The sequence below is a fragment of the Eulemur rufifrons genome, chromosome 6, assembly GCF_041146395.1.
Source record: "Eulemur rufifrons isolate Redbay chromosome 6, OSU_ERuf_1, whole genome shotgun sequence".
In the NCBI taxonomy this organism is placed as follows: domain Eukaryota; kingdom Metazoa; phylum Chordata; class Mammalia; order Primates; family Lemuridae; genus Eulemur; species Eulemur rufifrons.
In genome coordinates, this window is record NC_090988.1 from 56,871,907 (window position 1) to 56,886,807 (window position 14,901).

Sequence of the window (14,901 nt, forward strand, 5' to 3'; positions counted from 1 at the left end):
TGATAAATTTTAACAATATTTTTGCAAAACATGCCATTATGCCAAGCGTTCATTCTTTATTCACTCATAAAACTTTAGACATTTTTATCTATTTAAACATTTTAACTAATATGTTAATACGGAGTAGAGGTGTATTATCAGTGTTATTAAACCCTTACATGATGCACTACAGTAAACTGAAGACAATTTACAAGCGTCATCTCTGGCCTTGAGGTGTTCTCAAAGGCCTCAGAATTTGCTGTTCATCAGATAAGCGGAACAGGTTTGCGTTTCTGCCTTCAAAAAATACCTTGTTTTCCTTTCCTGCGATGGGGCACCGAGGACCACACCCATGGAGCTATGGGAGCCCGGGCCTGGCCGGGCTGGACACACAACCCCCTCCGGCAGCACCTCCCCCTCCCCCGGCCCCGCCCCTTCCCCCAGGGTCTGTGTTGGACGCCGCAGCTGCTAATCCTCGGCTCTGACCCGGGCCGCGATTCCAGGTTAGTTGGCAGATCCATTTTCTGGCCAGCCATCACCGCCCCCATTTAGTATAGAGAGTTTGGCCCGCCCTGCACGTTGGGCTGGGGGTTCTCGGAATGGAGGAACAGAGAGGGAGACCTCTGCCGTTTTGAGTTGACTCAAGTTTGGGAAAGGAGCACCGAAGACGCACCTTTGCAGCTAGGAATAGGCCGTGCAAAGGGCAATGAGAGTTCAACCCCGACTGTGGAAGCTAAAGGATGTAGGAGAGGCCGCTCTGGAAGTTTCTCGTCAGGGAATAACTGCACACCATCGGTCTGGCGTGGACTCAGAGGTCAGTGTCCCCTCCCCCCTCGCCAGCCTCGCCGCTCCAGGAAGTGAGCGCCGCTCATCCTCCACCCCGTGAGGCCCCGACTCCTCCCCGGGCGAGTTGGAAGACTACACTCTGCCCGACCTGCGGGTCAAAGGTCAAAGGTTGGCGGAGGGGGGAGCGCTGCCGTCCTCCGAAAGGAGAGGAAACGTGCGTGGTTGAGTTTAGATATAAGAGCGGAGTGCGAGCCCTCTGTTCCTTAGAATCAGCGTAAGACTCCTTGGTTTGCTCTGAAGCCCGTGGCCACCTGACGCTGCTTCTCGTCCCCAGATGTGCCGGTAACAGGGGGGGCGGGGGGGCGGGGTCTACCGTTCTGTGACTGACACTTCTTGTCACCTCTGGCAGAGAGGACAAGGCAGTGAAAGAAATAAGGTCCTTTCCGTTTTCAAACTCATGATATAGATAATTTTTTTCTGCCTTACTGCAAATGGAGCTCACTGAGGTTAATCAGTCAATCCCTCCAGACACAAACATGTGGTTTAAGAGCATAGATGCTGCAGCCAGACCGCAGGTGCTCAAATCCTGGGTCTGACACTTAGACGCCGGCTGTGTGCCCCGAGACTGTTACTTGCCCTGTTCGAGCTTCATTTTCTTCCATCCATAAAATGTTCAGAATAATATATATATCTCTCTTAGAATTTTGGTGACGATTAAGTGAGACAGAGGTTTAAACATATGGGAGACTGCCTGACAAACAGTAAATATTCAGATTATGGTCATTATTATTGATAAACTCCATGCCTAGCTTTAAAAAAAAAATGCATTATCAAAACAATTCTTAAATGCCAGAGATATTCTTTTGAAGTGGAGCTTAAAAAAATTGAAACTGATTATGTTCAAATTCAAATTTTATTTTTTTATTTACTTTGAGACAGGGTCTTGCTCTGCCACCTCGCTCACTGCAACCTCAAATTCCTGGCCTGGAGTGATCCTCCTGCCCCAGCCTCCTGAGTTGCTGGGACTACAGGCATATGTCACCACGCGTGGCTAATTTTTTCCATTTTTGTCGAAATGGGTGTCTCACTCTTGCTCAGGCTAGTCTGCTGGCCTCAATCAATCCTTCTGCCTGGGCCTCCCAAAGTGCTAGGATTACAGGCATCAGCCAGGACCCAACTCAAATATTTATCTATCGAATGCTATCTGTTAGATAATTAATTCCAGATAATAAAGTGAAATATAACTCTACACAAAGGTTAAGAATAATGTTATTCCCAAAGCACAAGAACACTTGCCCAACTCACTTATAAAAAATGCAGTTGCCACCAATGTACTCCATGTTCACTAGGGCTCCCAGTGGGTCAGGGGATGAGGAGTCCTTTCCTCTCATTCCTAGCTCTTATTCTGAGCCCCAAGCCTGGACCAGCCCTGGTATCCCCTGCTCAGTCACTGGTTTTTATTCTCAAAGCAATTTTGGTATCAATGTGAGTTTCCATTCTAATAGATCCTACAGATCTAAATAGCAGTTCATTCTCTGGCACTCCCTCCCCCATTTCTAGTTGTTTTGCACTCTAAATTGTTCCACTTGGGAAAGAGAATCCTTTCTCTAAGGCCTTAATGTGCATATGAATCATCTGGGGATCTTATTAAGGCACAGATTCTGAATCCACAGATTCTGAATTGGTCTGGGTGAGACTGAGATTATGTCTAAAGAGCTCCAGTGGATACCAATGTTAGCAGACTATATGACCTTCTTTTTCGGGCATCTGCTTCTGATTTAACTGGTCCCACTCAGTCTTGAATTTGGCCCCTTTCATCTCATTTGATCCATGGGGCTCTGGGACCTCCGGCTCCTCTGATCTCACTATTCACACAACCAGACTGCCTTTTCTCAGCCCATTGGCACTGCTCTGGAGGCAGAGCTTTAGTTGGAGACTGTCAGCCTCCTACGTCTCCTCTGGGCTGCACTCAGCAGCAGTGGACTGTCAGGGGCCTGATAGTGTGTGGGCAACGGTCACTCAAACCTCTGCTGACTGTATACTCTCCTCCTTCACAATTTCTTCCTTTCCCCAGCCTTAACTTTAAACCGTTTGACAAGAGACATCAACTGTTAAATCATCTTTTCTGCTCAAGAACCTTTCTCTGTCTTGGATATCTAAAGTAGCACATTCGATAGGGGGAAAAAAAGACATATAATGAAATAGAAATAGAATGGGACCACATATGTAATTTTAAATTTTCTACTAGCTGCATTAAAAAGTAAGAAGAAACAGGTGAAATTCATTTCAATATATTTTATTTAACCCAATACATGCAAAATATTATTAGGACACATAATCAATATAAAATTATTGAGATGCTTTATTTTTTCTTACTAAATCTTCAAAATTCCATGTGTATTTTGTATTTAAAACATCCCATTTCTGACTAGCCACACTTCAAGTACCTAATAGCCACATGTGGTTACTATATTTGACAACACAGTTATATATAGTTTATGCTTAGAAGATCAGAAGCCAAGCCTTTACTTTTTCTTATTGTATTTCCTCCTCTTCTTCTTTTTTCAGTTCTATTCAGTTATAGTTTACATCTTAAGTTAAAAATTTTAAGCATACAATTCTGAGTTTTTTATTTTTAAAAAATTTTCCTTTTTTTTTTTTTAAAGACAGGGTCTCACTCTGTCACCCAGGTTGGAGTACAGTGGTGCAATCATAGCTTACTGCAGCCTTGAACTCTAGACCTCAAGTGATCCTCCTGCCTTAGCTTCCCAAGTAGCTGGGACTATAGGCACTTGACACCAGGCCCAGCTAATTTTTAATTTTTTTGTATGGATGGGATCTTGCTATGTTGCCCAGTTTGGTCTCGATGTCCTGGCCTCAGGTGATCCTCCTGCCTCAGCCTCCCGAAGTGCTGGGATTACAGGTGGGAGCCACCACACTTGGCCAACTCTGTGAGTTTGACATGTATTTGGTTGTATAACCACCAATACAATCATGACATATAAAGGGCATTTCTGTTACCCTCCAAATTTCTTTCTGCCTCTTTGCAGTTCATCTCCTTCTCACACCCCTGGGCCTTGGCTTGCACTGATGTACATTTAAATACTATAGCTTTGCCTTTTCTAGGATTTCATATAAATGGAATCATACAGTAACTTGTCATTGGTATCTGGCTTCTTTCACTTTGCATAATGTTTTTGAGATTTATTCTGTTGTATGTGTCACCAGTTTGAGTCAATTGGTAATATGTCATTGTATGGATATACCACAATTTGTCCATTTACCAGTTAGTGATTTCATGGATTCTTTCCAATTTGGGCTATTAGTACATTGCATTTATGAGATTAGAAAATCTCCGTCAAGAGAATTGTATATACCAAGTGCAGTTTTGCCTGAAGCGAAAGTGTGCATGCGTGCGCGTGTGTGTGTGTGTGTGTGTGTGTGTGTTAGGGTGGAGTGAATTTTTAGTTAAAATAGTAAGTATAATACTACCACAATTATGTTTTAATATTAACAATGTCAAAAGATAGCACATTTATTTCCATACTCCAGTGCCAACATCAAGTCCAACTATAACCTCAGCAATAAGTTATAATTGTAAATCCATTATAAGTTAATTGCTCCTTTCTTGTGTTTGGTGCAGTGCTGAGGTCTGATGTACATGGCAGAGCAAGAAAGCTTGGATCTCTGTCCTTTTAATGATAATTTGACAACAGCAATATACCTGCATAGTGCAGTGGGCAGGTACGGTGATGTGAGTGTGGTAGGAGATGTTAACAAACCAACTAAATGTCCAGTTCCCACAGGTGTGCTTGACTTGGTTAAACAGTATCTTAGATGATAGATAAATACTTCTATAACACCAGTTATTAATACCAATTAGATGTGCAGAGTTCATTAATTTGTTAATAATTTATTCTGGACCCTGCATGGAGATAAGGATCATAAAGGAATAGTAAGAGCCTGAGTGTCTGCATTCAAAACGGGCTCTACCACTTGAAGGAGCTACTTAACCTCAGTTTATACAATTATGAAACGGAACCTAAGGGACACTCGTAGTATTATTACAAGGAATTATTGAGTTACTGCATACAAAATAATTAAATTCTTGCCTAGTACCTTATGGGCTCTCAATAAATATTTCTTGTTAGCATTACTATTAAGCAGGGCAAAGCTGATGACCCAGTCCGTGACTTGCAGGAGCACCACTGAACACTAGGTGGCAGCACCGAGCCTAGTTTTCAGCTCAGTACGCTCACCTTCGCCCTCCTCGCCGTTGCCCTGTTGCGCCACGTTAATGCCCTACAACCTTTTTTCCCTTATCTGGAACACTTTCTGAGGCCCTTTCTTCTGATGGGAGTGTTGTTATTGGCAGGCAATTTGATTTTTTGTTTTGAACCTATCAGGTCCTCGAGATGGGGGAAAATTGCTACAATTTACAGGGCCTTGTGGTCTTATGCCCACACTGGCCATGTTTTATATTAGTGTACATTTGCTTTTGCTGGTAAACCAGCCAGAGACAAATTGTGGAATTTCACCTGCTCCTGGCCACAGTGTGGCCTGTCCAATATGACAGGGTCATGCCTGGGACCAGCGCCAGTGCACCTTCAATAGGCAGTGCAAACTGGCTCTGGAGTGGCCCGAACACAACTCCAACTAGGCAGGCAGAGCAAATGGCTTCCAATGAAAATGGCTCAATGCTGAAAACAGTAAAAAAGAAAAGATTAAGTGTCTAAAGAGTGTTCGTGATGTTATTTCAAACAACAGTAATATAATTTAGCAACTGAAAACTTCCAAGAAAAATGAGTTGAGAATGAAGATAATATTTCTCAGTGAGGATATAAGGGCTCAACTGCACCACCTGCCCACGTTCCTCTTACACACAAGCCCCCTTAGGATCTTACCATACTGTCGAAGTTTATGACAGGTCCCAGTGAAATCCCATCCTCAAATGTGATTGCTCCCATTTCTACACTCCGAAAGCATTGGGTCTGTGCCTGACTTTTACTCCCTTTACCTGTACTGCCTTTGGTTGAAGTTACAAGGTTGTGGGCTGAGCTTTGACTAGGATCTTTGAAAGGTTAGGTTATGCCAACACTACGACTTACAAAATGCATGATTTTAAAAGTCACTTCATGTCTCTAATCTCCTTGTTGAAAGGCCAAGAATACTCTTATTTATGCAGAGTTGTCCTATGAGGGATAAAAAAAAAAAGCAGGAGAAAGTGATTTCTAAATCACAACTGGTCACAGAAGCATTAGTTGTAAAAATATTACCTCCCCTTATTGCGGTCATTGTTGTTTCTTTGTTTTTTTGTGGGAGGGGAGTCTGTGGACAGGTGGGCTCTGTGTGGAGCAGGGCTGTTAGGAGGCAGAAGTGTCTACATAATCATTGAGACCTTTGATCTTGGAGATCACATACCAGAAAGTGATGCCAGGATGATGGCAAAGAAGTGAAAGAGCTTACAAGAAAGGTCTTGTCATTCGTGGAGGGTGAAGAGGTTCTAGGTTTTTATTCATTGAAAGTTGAGAACCTGTGTGTCAGGCACTGGGCTGACTACCGAGGATACAACTATGAACAAAAGCAAAGTCTCTGATCTCATGGAGCTTACATTCCACTGGGAGGATTCAGACAATTAAAGATCTGTATCAGGTGGTGATAAGTAAAAAAAATAAAGCAGGTCAATATATGGAGAGTGTGCTTTAGATAGGCTAGACCGAACATTAGATCCTTCTGATACGAGAACAGGTAAAAACTGAGTCATGCACATATCAGGGTGAGGGTCGCCCTTGAAGCAGGAACAGCAAATGCAAGAATCCCAAGGCAGCAGTGAGTCTTGGTGCTTTTAACACTGAGGTTGTGTTTTGGTGGGCTGAGAAAACGTCAGACAGGTGGTGGCTCACACAAGACCCTCTTCCCCAGGGCCTGAGTTTATCCCTCCATCCAATAGGAGGAAAAGGAAATCATAATCCCTGCTCTGATAAGGTGGAAATTGGTATCTCATATGAGCCAGGGTAAAGAAAGTTGGAAATTAAAATGAGAAGCCATTGTTACCCCAGGAGTCTGGCCTCTTTATCCAGGACAAGACAGTCAGCATCCCTTTATCCCCCCGGTCCCCTTTCTTACCCTGACCCTTTTTTCTTTACTTATTAATCTAGGCAGGAAGTATTTTAGGAGTCAGGCGGGGCCGGCAGGAGCCAGGAGAGTAGCTACAATGACTTCAGTGCTGGCGGACATACAAGAGGAGGTGACCTGCCCCATCTGCCTGGAGCTCCTGACAGAACCCCTGAGCGTAGACTGTGGCCACAGCTTCTGCCAAGCCTGCCTCACACAGAACAGCGAGAAATCGGTGGTCAACCAGGAAGAGGAAAGCAGCTGCCCTGTGTGCCAGACCAGCTACAAGCCTGGCAACCTCCGGCCCAATCGCCATCTGGCCAACATAGCTGAGAGGCTCAAAGAGGTAGCCTTGGGCCTGGGGAAGCACCCGGAAGTAATTCTTTGTGCAGACCATGGAGAGAAGCTCCAGCTCTTCTGTAAGGAAGATGGGAAGGTCATTTGCTGGCTTTGCGAGCGGTCTCGGGAGCACCATGGTCACCAAACATTCCTAATGGAGGAGGTTGTCCAGGAGTACCAGGTGGGAGCCCAGGATGGAGGGACATGGGGAGGATGGGGATTTAAATTTTATCATGCTCTCTAATTTCTTGTAGTCCTCCCCTTTATCTAGAGGATGAATCTAGAAACCGCCTCCCGATCAAGAGTAGAGACTTAATTTCTTTTTTGCTACACAAGATTGAATAGAGTGAGCTGCTGGGTGCAAAAAGGGGTCCTGGTGGATTGAGTGTGGGAAATATGTTGGCAATGAGGGTAAAAAAAATGAGGTGCTTTGCGGTCAGGCGCTTTTCCCAGGAGGACAGAGAGTCAGCCTACTCCTGTTGGTTTCCGTCCCTGTGTACAAAAGAGATGTTGGCCTGAGGTTTTTCATCCTAGGGCAAGATAGGCTTCTTGGGAGGTCAGCGTAACCTCTGCCTCATTCATTCCCTGTCTGGGTAGTGAGGCAATTGGAAGCTTACCTCTGCTTGACCTGATGGGTTTCTTCCAGGAGAAATTCCAGGAGTCTCTGAAGAAGCTGAAGAAAGAGCTGGAGGAAACTGAGAAGCTAGAAGCTGACATCCAACAGAAGAGGGCATCCTGGAAGGCAAGAGGGACTCCTCCTGAGGAGTCGGGGCAGGTCATGGCAGCCTAGGGCAAAGGAGTCCTGGTCCTGTCTGTCCCCTGATGTCATGTCTAGAAGAGCTTTCCTTTGCCTAGTCCCTGGCTGCATCCTTTCCAAACAGGGGGAGCGGAGGGGTAGCTAGATAGCAAACATATCAGAAGTGAACCAAGGTTTTTGGAGATAATCACATAGGAGAGGAACCGTGGCTGGGGGTTGCCCTGAATTCATAATTCTGGATCTTATTCTACAGTTTCAGTCTCATTGGCTTCCTGGGAAAGACAGGTTAGTTGCAGGCCAGTGATCCCTACATCGACACTCAGAATTGGAAGGAGAAGCTGACACAGACTCAAGAGAGGCCAGGGAGGCTACCTGGAATCTAAACCTCACCCAGGAATCAGATTCTGTATCTAGAAGGCCTAGATAAGGCAGCCTGGGGCTAATAGTGTGGGGAGAGCTGAAGGGGGAACAGAAGGAAAGAACAGGTTCTGCAGGCCGGCACGGGCGTTTACCCTTCCCCTGCCAGTGAAGCCTGGCTCAGGAAAGCAGTCCCCTGTAGAGGAAACCGTCAGCCCAGCAGACGAGAGCCTCTTTCTCTTCCCTGTTTTCGAAGAATCAGATGGTGCCTGAGAGACACAGGCTCCAGACAGAGTTTAATAATCTGCGAAGCATCCTGGACAAAGTGGAGCAGCGGGAACTGAAAAAGCTGGAGGAGCAAGAGAGGAAAGGGCTGAATGTCATAGAAGAGGCTGAGAATGAGCTGGCCCAGCAGAACCAGTCCCTGAGGGAGCTCATCTCAGAACTGGAGCGTCGATGCCAGGGCTCAGCGATGGAGCTGCTGCAGGTAAAACTCGTGAAGGAGCCAGATCTGAGAGTCAAGGAAGAGAGAGACTAACTTTCCTTCCTTTCTTGGACACCGGACTGGCGTCCTCCGAGGGACACACCAAAAAATCCCTTTGTCCCTGTAGTGCCTCTTCCCTATTAAACTTCAGACATACGGGGTAAAACAGATAATTTAAATGCTAAGGGAAAGACCCGTTAAAGGGTGGTCCAAAAGTTTATTTGATACCGTGGAGAAGATCTGTTGTATCCAGTGATGTTCTATAGCAGGGTTTTCCAATCTCGCCACTACTATTGACATTTTAGGCTGTATAATTGTTTGTTGTGAGAGGCTCTCCTGCACTTTGTAGGATAGTTAGCAGCGTCCTTGGCATTTACCCACTAGGTGTCAGCAGCACCACCCCAGGTGTGACAACCAAAAACTTTTCCATATATCCCCAGGGAGTGTACTGTTCTCCCCCAGTGGGAACCACTGCTCCTCGGGCACTGGTCTCTGATGCTGTGTTGGGGCTTGTCAGGTGCTTTTTACCCAGCTTAGTTACAGTCAAACACACGCCAAACTCAAGTTCTTTGAGAATTTTTTATGTGATTACCAGCCCTTCTTTGCTTTTATTCTCTTCTCTAGGGCTCTGGCGGTTGGGCTCTGGCCCACGTGTATGTAGGTTGGGTGGGTGCAAGGTATCGAGTCTAGAGAGGGTTGATAGAGAAACATGAACTGAGGTTGACATTTGAGCAGCTGTTTTCTATGTAGAGCGAATAGTGTGATCTTGTGATATTCTGCTGTTCCTTCTTTTTTATTTGCCTTCTTGCTTTCCTCTTGCTCTTTCTTTGGTCGTGGAATAATTATTTGTTTACTTATTCTTGGGTCCTAGTATTGGGGTCATGGGGTAGTTACTTTCTACCTAGTAGAGCTTTTCTTTATTCACTGCTTTCTGCTTCACATCTTCATTTTTCCTGGCCTCTTGTTCTTGTCTTTGGTATTAGATTACCCTAATACTTTCTTCTTCACCCCTTTGCTCTAGCTCCTCAACAGACTCCACGAACTGTAAAAATTTTCCCTTAAATGAAAACAAATCAAAGCACCACATGTGCTCACCATCAAATTGGTATTAACTGATCGACACTTAAGTGCACATATAGTAATAACATTCATTGAGTATTGGGCGGCAGCGGGGACAAGGGGATGGGTATATACACACCAAATGGGTGTGGTGCACACCCTCTGGAGGCTGGACACGCTTGGAGCTCTGACTCAGGTGGGGCAAAGGCCATATATGTAACCTAAACATTTATACCCCCATAATATGCTGAAATAAAAAAAAAAAAATTTAAAAAAAGAAGACAAATCATCAATTCACATTGGTAGTGCAGATACTCCCACACCCAGTCGTATGACTGCTCAATGGACATTTAAACTTGAGTATTACCTAACAATCAATTTTCCAGAATTCTTCCATCCTGTGATAATCTTCTTTTCCATATCTGCATGACACTGTTGCCCACTAAGATTTGGTAGCCAAGGTACAAGCTTCATAATGTGAGCACTGAGATTAAAGCCAACATAAGGAAAATGGCCATGAAGTAGCTCACCTAGTTGATCATTTATATTCCTCAGTACAGCTATGATTTAAGATTGATATAATCATGGGTATCTAGTACAAATTGACACATCTAACCCCTCTGCCACTTCCTATGTTCAAGCTAGTTTGAATTGTATTTCTGTGAAATGCAGCCATAAATAGCCCCAATACAGAAAAAATAGTTATTCCTCTGTTATGCAGATCAAACCGTTGGCCTTTTCTTCAGGGTCACTGAGGTGTATAGAGCAGAATTAAGAGAGACCAAATAGACAATCGGACAGTTCTACTGAAATAAGAGCAGCAGTGGCGGTGACAAAGGTGAGCAGCAGGTGGCTAAAAGAAGTTAAGGGTGTGAAGTGGACTGACTTGGCCAAAGATGGGGTGTCAGGGTGACTATATGGCAGTTTTTGTGACAGTATTTGATGACTAAATGGATGTTAGTCTCAGTCAGGAGAATGGAAGATAAGAGAACAGTTGCATTAATAAGTTTTCTTTTAAACATCTTGAATTTGAGGTGCTCGTGGCTTGTTGGCTGGGGTATACATTAATCTGGATCCAGGGGAAGATCTCAGCAGAAGTACACATTTGGGAATCATCAACCCATGTGTGTTGACGTCAAGGGGATGGATGAAGTCAGCAAAGGTTGGGTAGGAGGTTAGAGGAGGTGAGGTCTGAGAAACAGCCATATTTAAGGCCCAGGAACCTGTGTCTCAGGCAGTCAGAATAGAATTTAAGCTACTCAAGGGTGGAAATTACAACTTCATCATCTGAGATTCTGTAGGACCAGGCACAATGCCTGGCAAATGATAGATGCTATCCATACATAACATAGACACACATACACACACACACAGTTGTAGAAATAAAGGTACTTATGAATCAACTGAGTCATTTTCTGATGCCTTCGCATGGGTTCTCAGGGACCGTCTGCACTGAGTTTTTATCTCTACTTGTGGCCTCCACACTGGGACTGTCTTTACTCCTGTCACATCGTGGAGTGGTAGAGAGAGAATGAGGAATGTGGATGAGACGTGACCTACTACTCCTTGACTTAACCTGTCTTTTTCCTTCCTAGGATGTGAGTGAAGTCTCAAAAAGGTACGTGTAGGAGAACAGGAGGTGGTTCCCTTGGACTGACAAACAGTTCCTGTGCTCATAGAGTTATCCCGTGGTCAGTGGTAAAGGGAAACAGGGAAGATTCAAGACTGTTCTGTCTCGAATTGCTCATCACATGAGAATTTGGGGCTTCTAAAATAAAGGGAATGGACTGGCTTTGGTGATAGGAGGATTTGGGTGATGGGAGGTCACAAATTGGGGATAGCACTATTATTAAGAATAAAGTAGTACAGTGTCAGTGACTCCTCTAGGACCGCATCATGTGACTCCTTTTCCACAAACCTCTGCACCTGTCTTTAGCCCCGATTCTCGTAGTTTATAGCTACCTCAAAATACGCCACAGGGATTTTCTTTGCGCATGCGTTTTATCAGAGGGAAATTCCCATCAGCATTGTTTCCCAAGGCCCAGGAATTTGCTCCTGGGACATCTGCCATAAGTTTCCTTTTCTCCTTTGGCTTTGGAGCAGTCTAGGCCTTGCTACCTAGTTCTCAGATTTCCTTTTGTCTTGTTTCTAGTAAAAACATAGGCCTGAGATATTGAGAGTAGTGGTTTTTGGCCCTGGAACAAAACATGTTCTCTTCCCTATCACATACTCTGGAATCTCATGGAACAGGGTGACATCTAAAGCTGCCCACACACCTAGTACCTTCATGCTCCCCACAGACACATGAAATATGAAGCCCGTTGTCCTTTCAGAAGTCTTCACTCTCCGTTTGGAGGTGACGACGTCTCCTTTCTCCAGCTGATGTAATATTCCCAGAGACAGGGAATCCTAAGATGCTGCTTTGAAGGCCTTTCTCCCTTGGGCTTCTGAGAAACCCTGGGGCCTAAGCTCAGACTCTACTGAAGGAAGCCCTTCACTTGACACTTTCAAAGCCCCAGCAGCGGGTTCCGGGTGTTCCGCCTGGCAACCCAGACGTCTCCAGCCCTTCTGATAGGTACTGACATTGTAAATAGTTTGTATCTTTTTTAGAGATAGCAAAGGCTTTCCCAGTCATTATTTTACTGAATTTCGTACTATCTCTAGGACACAGAGAAGGGAAAATTACTCTATTTGTATTGTATTTGGTATTGTTCTGAAAACAACAACAGAAAAACAAACAAAATGAGGCTTTAGGAGGTTACATCTTACCAAAGTCCACACAGATGGTGAGAAGCTAATTTCTAGTCCAAGTCTTCTGGCTCCAGTGCCAGGGCTCTTTGCAGAATGATGTTGACTTTCTTCAGGGAAGGGCTGAAGTTCATTGATGGGCCTGGGAGTGAGGGGAACAGAGTGTTGGGAGGAACCCACAGTCAGCGTGTGGGGACTCACGAGGTCTGTCCTCTCCAGGAGTGAGTTCTGGATGCTGAGGAAGCCAGAAGCTCTCCCCAGCAAGCTGAGAAGTACATTTCGAACCCCGGACCTGAGGAAGATGCTGCGAGTGTATAGAGGTAAGGAGGTTCAGGGGGGAGAGTTTGGTTGTGGAATTACTGTCATGGGAAGACATAAACAGGGTAGAGGGTATAGTTGCTATGTGGGAATAGTGGCTAAGGGGGAAGTCCCTGAGGGAGGGACGTAGTGTGCTGAAGAAGATGCAGTTTGTGTTTAGGGGAAGATGACACAGCCGGTTCACATCCTCACAGAATTCCCTACAATTCTCAATCTGATAAGGGGAGGGAGACCAGACCTGAGACCACTGGTCCTATTCAACATTGTTGACTCCCTTCATTATTGCAGAGCTGACAGATGTGCAGAGCTACTGGGGTAAGTAGAGATTCGACCTCTTTGAGCTGACACATGCGTTCCCCTTTCCCGTGCTCCTCCCTGGACCTACCCACACACGCACAGGTCTGTGGCATCGAAGCCCCCACCATGGCATCCCAGTTCCTCCAGCCACTTCCCGTGTCCCCTGTTCTCAATGTCACAACGCCCACATACCCATTCTCATCTGCTGTTGTTATACCTCTTCCCGCAGTGGACGTGACTCTGAACCCAGACACGGCCAATTTAAATCTTGTCCTGTCTAGAAACCGGAGACAAGTGAGATTCGTGGGTGCTAAGCCCTCTGAGCTTTCGTGTCCGGAAGAGCATTATGACTGTAGTGTCCTGGGCATGCAGTACTTCTCCTCAGGAAGGCATTACTGGGAGGTGGATGTGGCCAAGAAGACCACCTGGTTCCTGGGCGTGTGCAGCAATTCAGTGGGGCCCACCTCCTCTTTCAACCAGAATGCTAAACATCCCAACGCTTACTCGCGATACCAGCCTCAGAGTGGGTATTGGGTGATCGGGCTCCAGCACAAACACGTGTACAGGGCCTACGAGGACTCCACCGCGGCCCTGCTGCTCTCCATGACGGTGCGCCCTCGCCGGATTGGGATTTTCTTAGACTATGAGGCTGGCATTGTCTCCTTTTATAATGTCACAAACCATGGCTTCCCCATCTACACTTTCTCTAAATATTACTTCCCCACCACCCTGTCCCCGTATTTTAATCCTTGCAACTGTGTAGTTCCCATGACCCTGCGTGGCCCAAGCTTTTGAACGTTCTGCTGTCTGCTGTCCCCACCAACCTGAGCAGTACCCTTCACCCTGCGGCCTGTCTGCACATGGTCCTCCTTTCTGTTCTCCTGTTTTCGTGTTCTCACTTCTTTCCTTTTGAACATTTACTCAGTATTAGGACGTGCCCAGTGGGGACGATGAACATCCTTGACTAATTACAGACCTTGCAGTGGGTAGGGGAGGAGCTTTTCGACATTTTGCTATCAAGCATGGCATTCGATGGAGGTTTTTAGTTGATGCAGGGGATCAAAGAAAATTCTCTTATTAATTTGCTGTGAGTTTTTGTACTGAATGAAAAATTGAATTCCACAGATTTTTTTTCCTATAATTATTGAGATAATCTTATGTAATTTTATTGTTACAGTAAATTAAGTAGATTGTTTTATTTCAGTTGTTAAATCTATCACAGATTCATGAAATAAACCATTATTATATACAATACTGGATTCGTTTTTGCTAACACATTTTTTTAGATTTTGTTTTCATCTATGTTTATGAAAGGAATTGGCCTGTAATGTTGCATTCTTGTGATACCTTTTGTCAGGTTTTATAAAATGCAATACTGAGCAAAGAAATTGCTGTGTTTGTGTAATTATACATAGGATTGAGCTCTAAAAACAAAATATAATGTTAATTTGAGGAGCTTTAAATTCAAATTGAAGGAGATTGTTTGTAACTTTAGTCTTCTACAATCTTCCACCTTCATCTATAAATTTAAGAGTAGCAATCAAAAAATAAAGAAAATGTATCTTTCAAATGAATTGAAGTTTAAAAAAAGAGGGGAAGCAAAAAATGATCAGTTCGATACACATTGTTCTCTTAGAATGGGAAGAAAATGCAAAGAGAAAAT

At 44.7% G+C, this 14,901-nt stretch overlaps 1 protein-coding gene across 2 annotated transcripts; it reads left to right on the forward strand.

The window, feature by feature from the left end:
- The first annotated feature begins 531 nt into the window (after positions 1–531).
- Positions 532–14,475, forward strand: LOC138385197 (tripartite motif-containing protein 6-like). 2 transcript variants are annotated; one of them, XM_069471106.1, is made up of 8 exons: positions 532–793; positions 6,924–7,399; positions 7,865–7,960; positions 8,589–8,819; positions 11,471–11,493; positions 12,843–12,943; positions 13,230–13,256; positions 13,468–14,475. In XM_069471106.1, exons 2-8 carry the CDS (start codon positions 6,980–6,982, stop codon positions 14,031–14,033), a joined length of 1,464 nt encoding a protein of 487 aa, XP_069327207.1. In that variant the 5' UTR covers positions 532–793; positions 6,924–6,979; the 3' UTR covers positions 14,034–14,475. The 2 variants fall into 2 exon arrangements, with proteins under 2 accessions (XP_069327207.1, XP_069327208.1); XM_069471107.1 differs by lacking the exon at positions 532–793 and adding an exon at positions 1,051–1,107.
- Positions 14,476–14,901: the final 426 nt, after the last annotated feature.

Excerpts from the sequence above, each read along its gene's own strand:
- LOC138385197 (XM_069471106.1), top strand. The coding sequence starts at position 6,980 with ATGACTTCAGTGCTGGCGGACATACAAGAGGAGGTGACCTGCCCCATC. Across the intron at positions 7,961-8,588 it reads AGAAGAGGGCATCCTGGAAG|AATCAGATGGTGCCTGAGAG; the intron begins GCAAGAGGGACT and ends CTGTTTTCGAAG. Across the intron at positions 13,257-13,467 it reads AGATGTGCAGAGCTACTGGG|TGGACGTGACTCTGAACCCA; the intron begins GTAAGTAGAGAT and ends CTCTTCCCGCAG.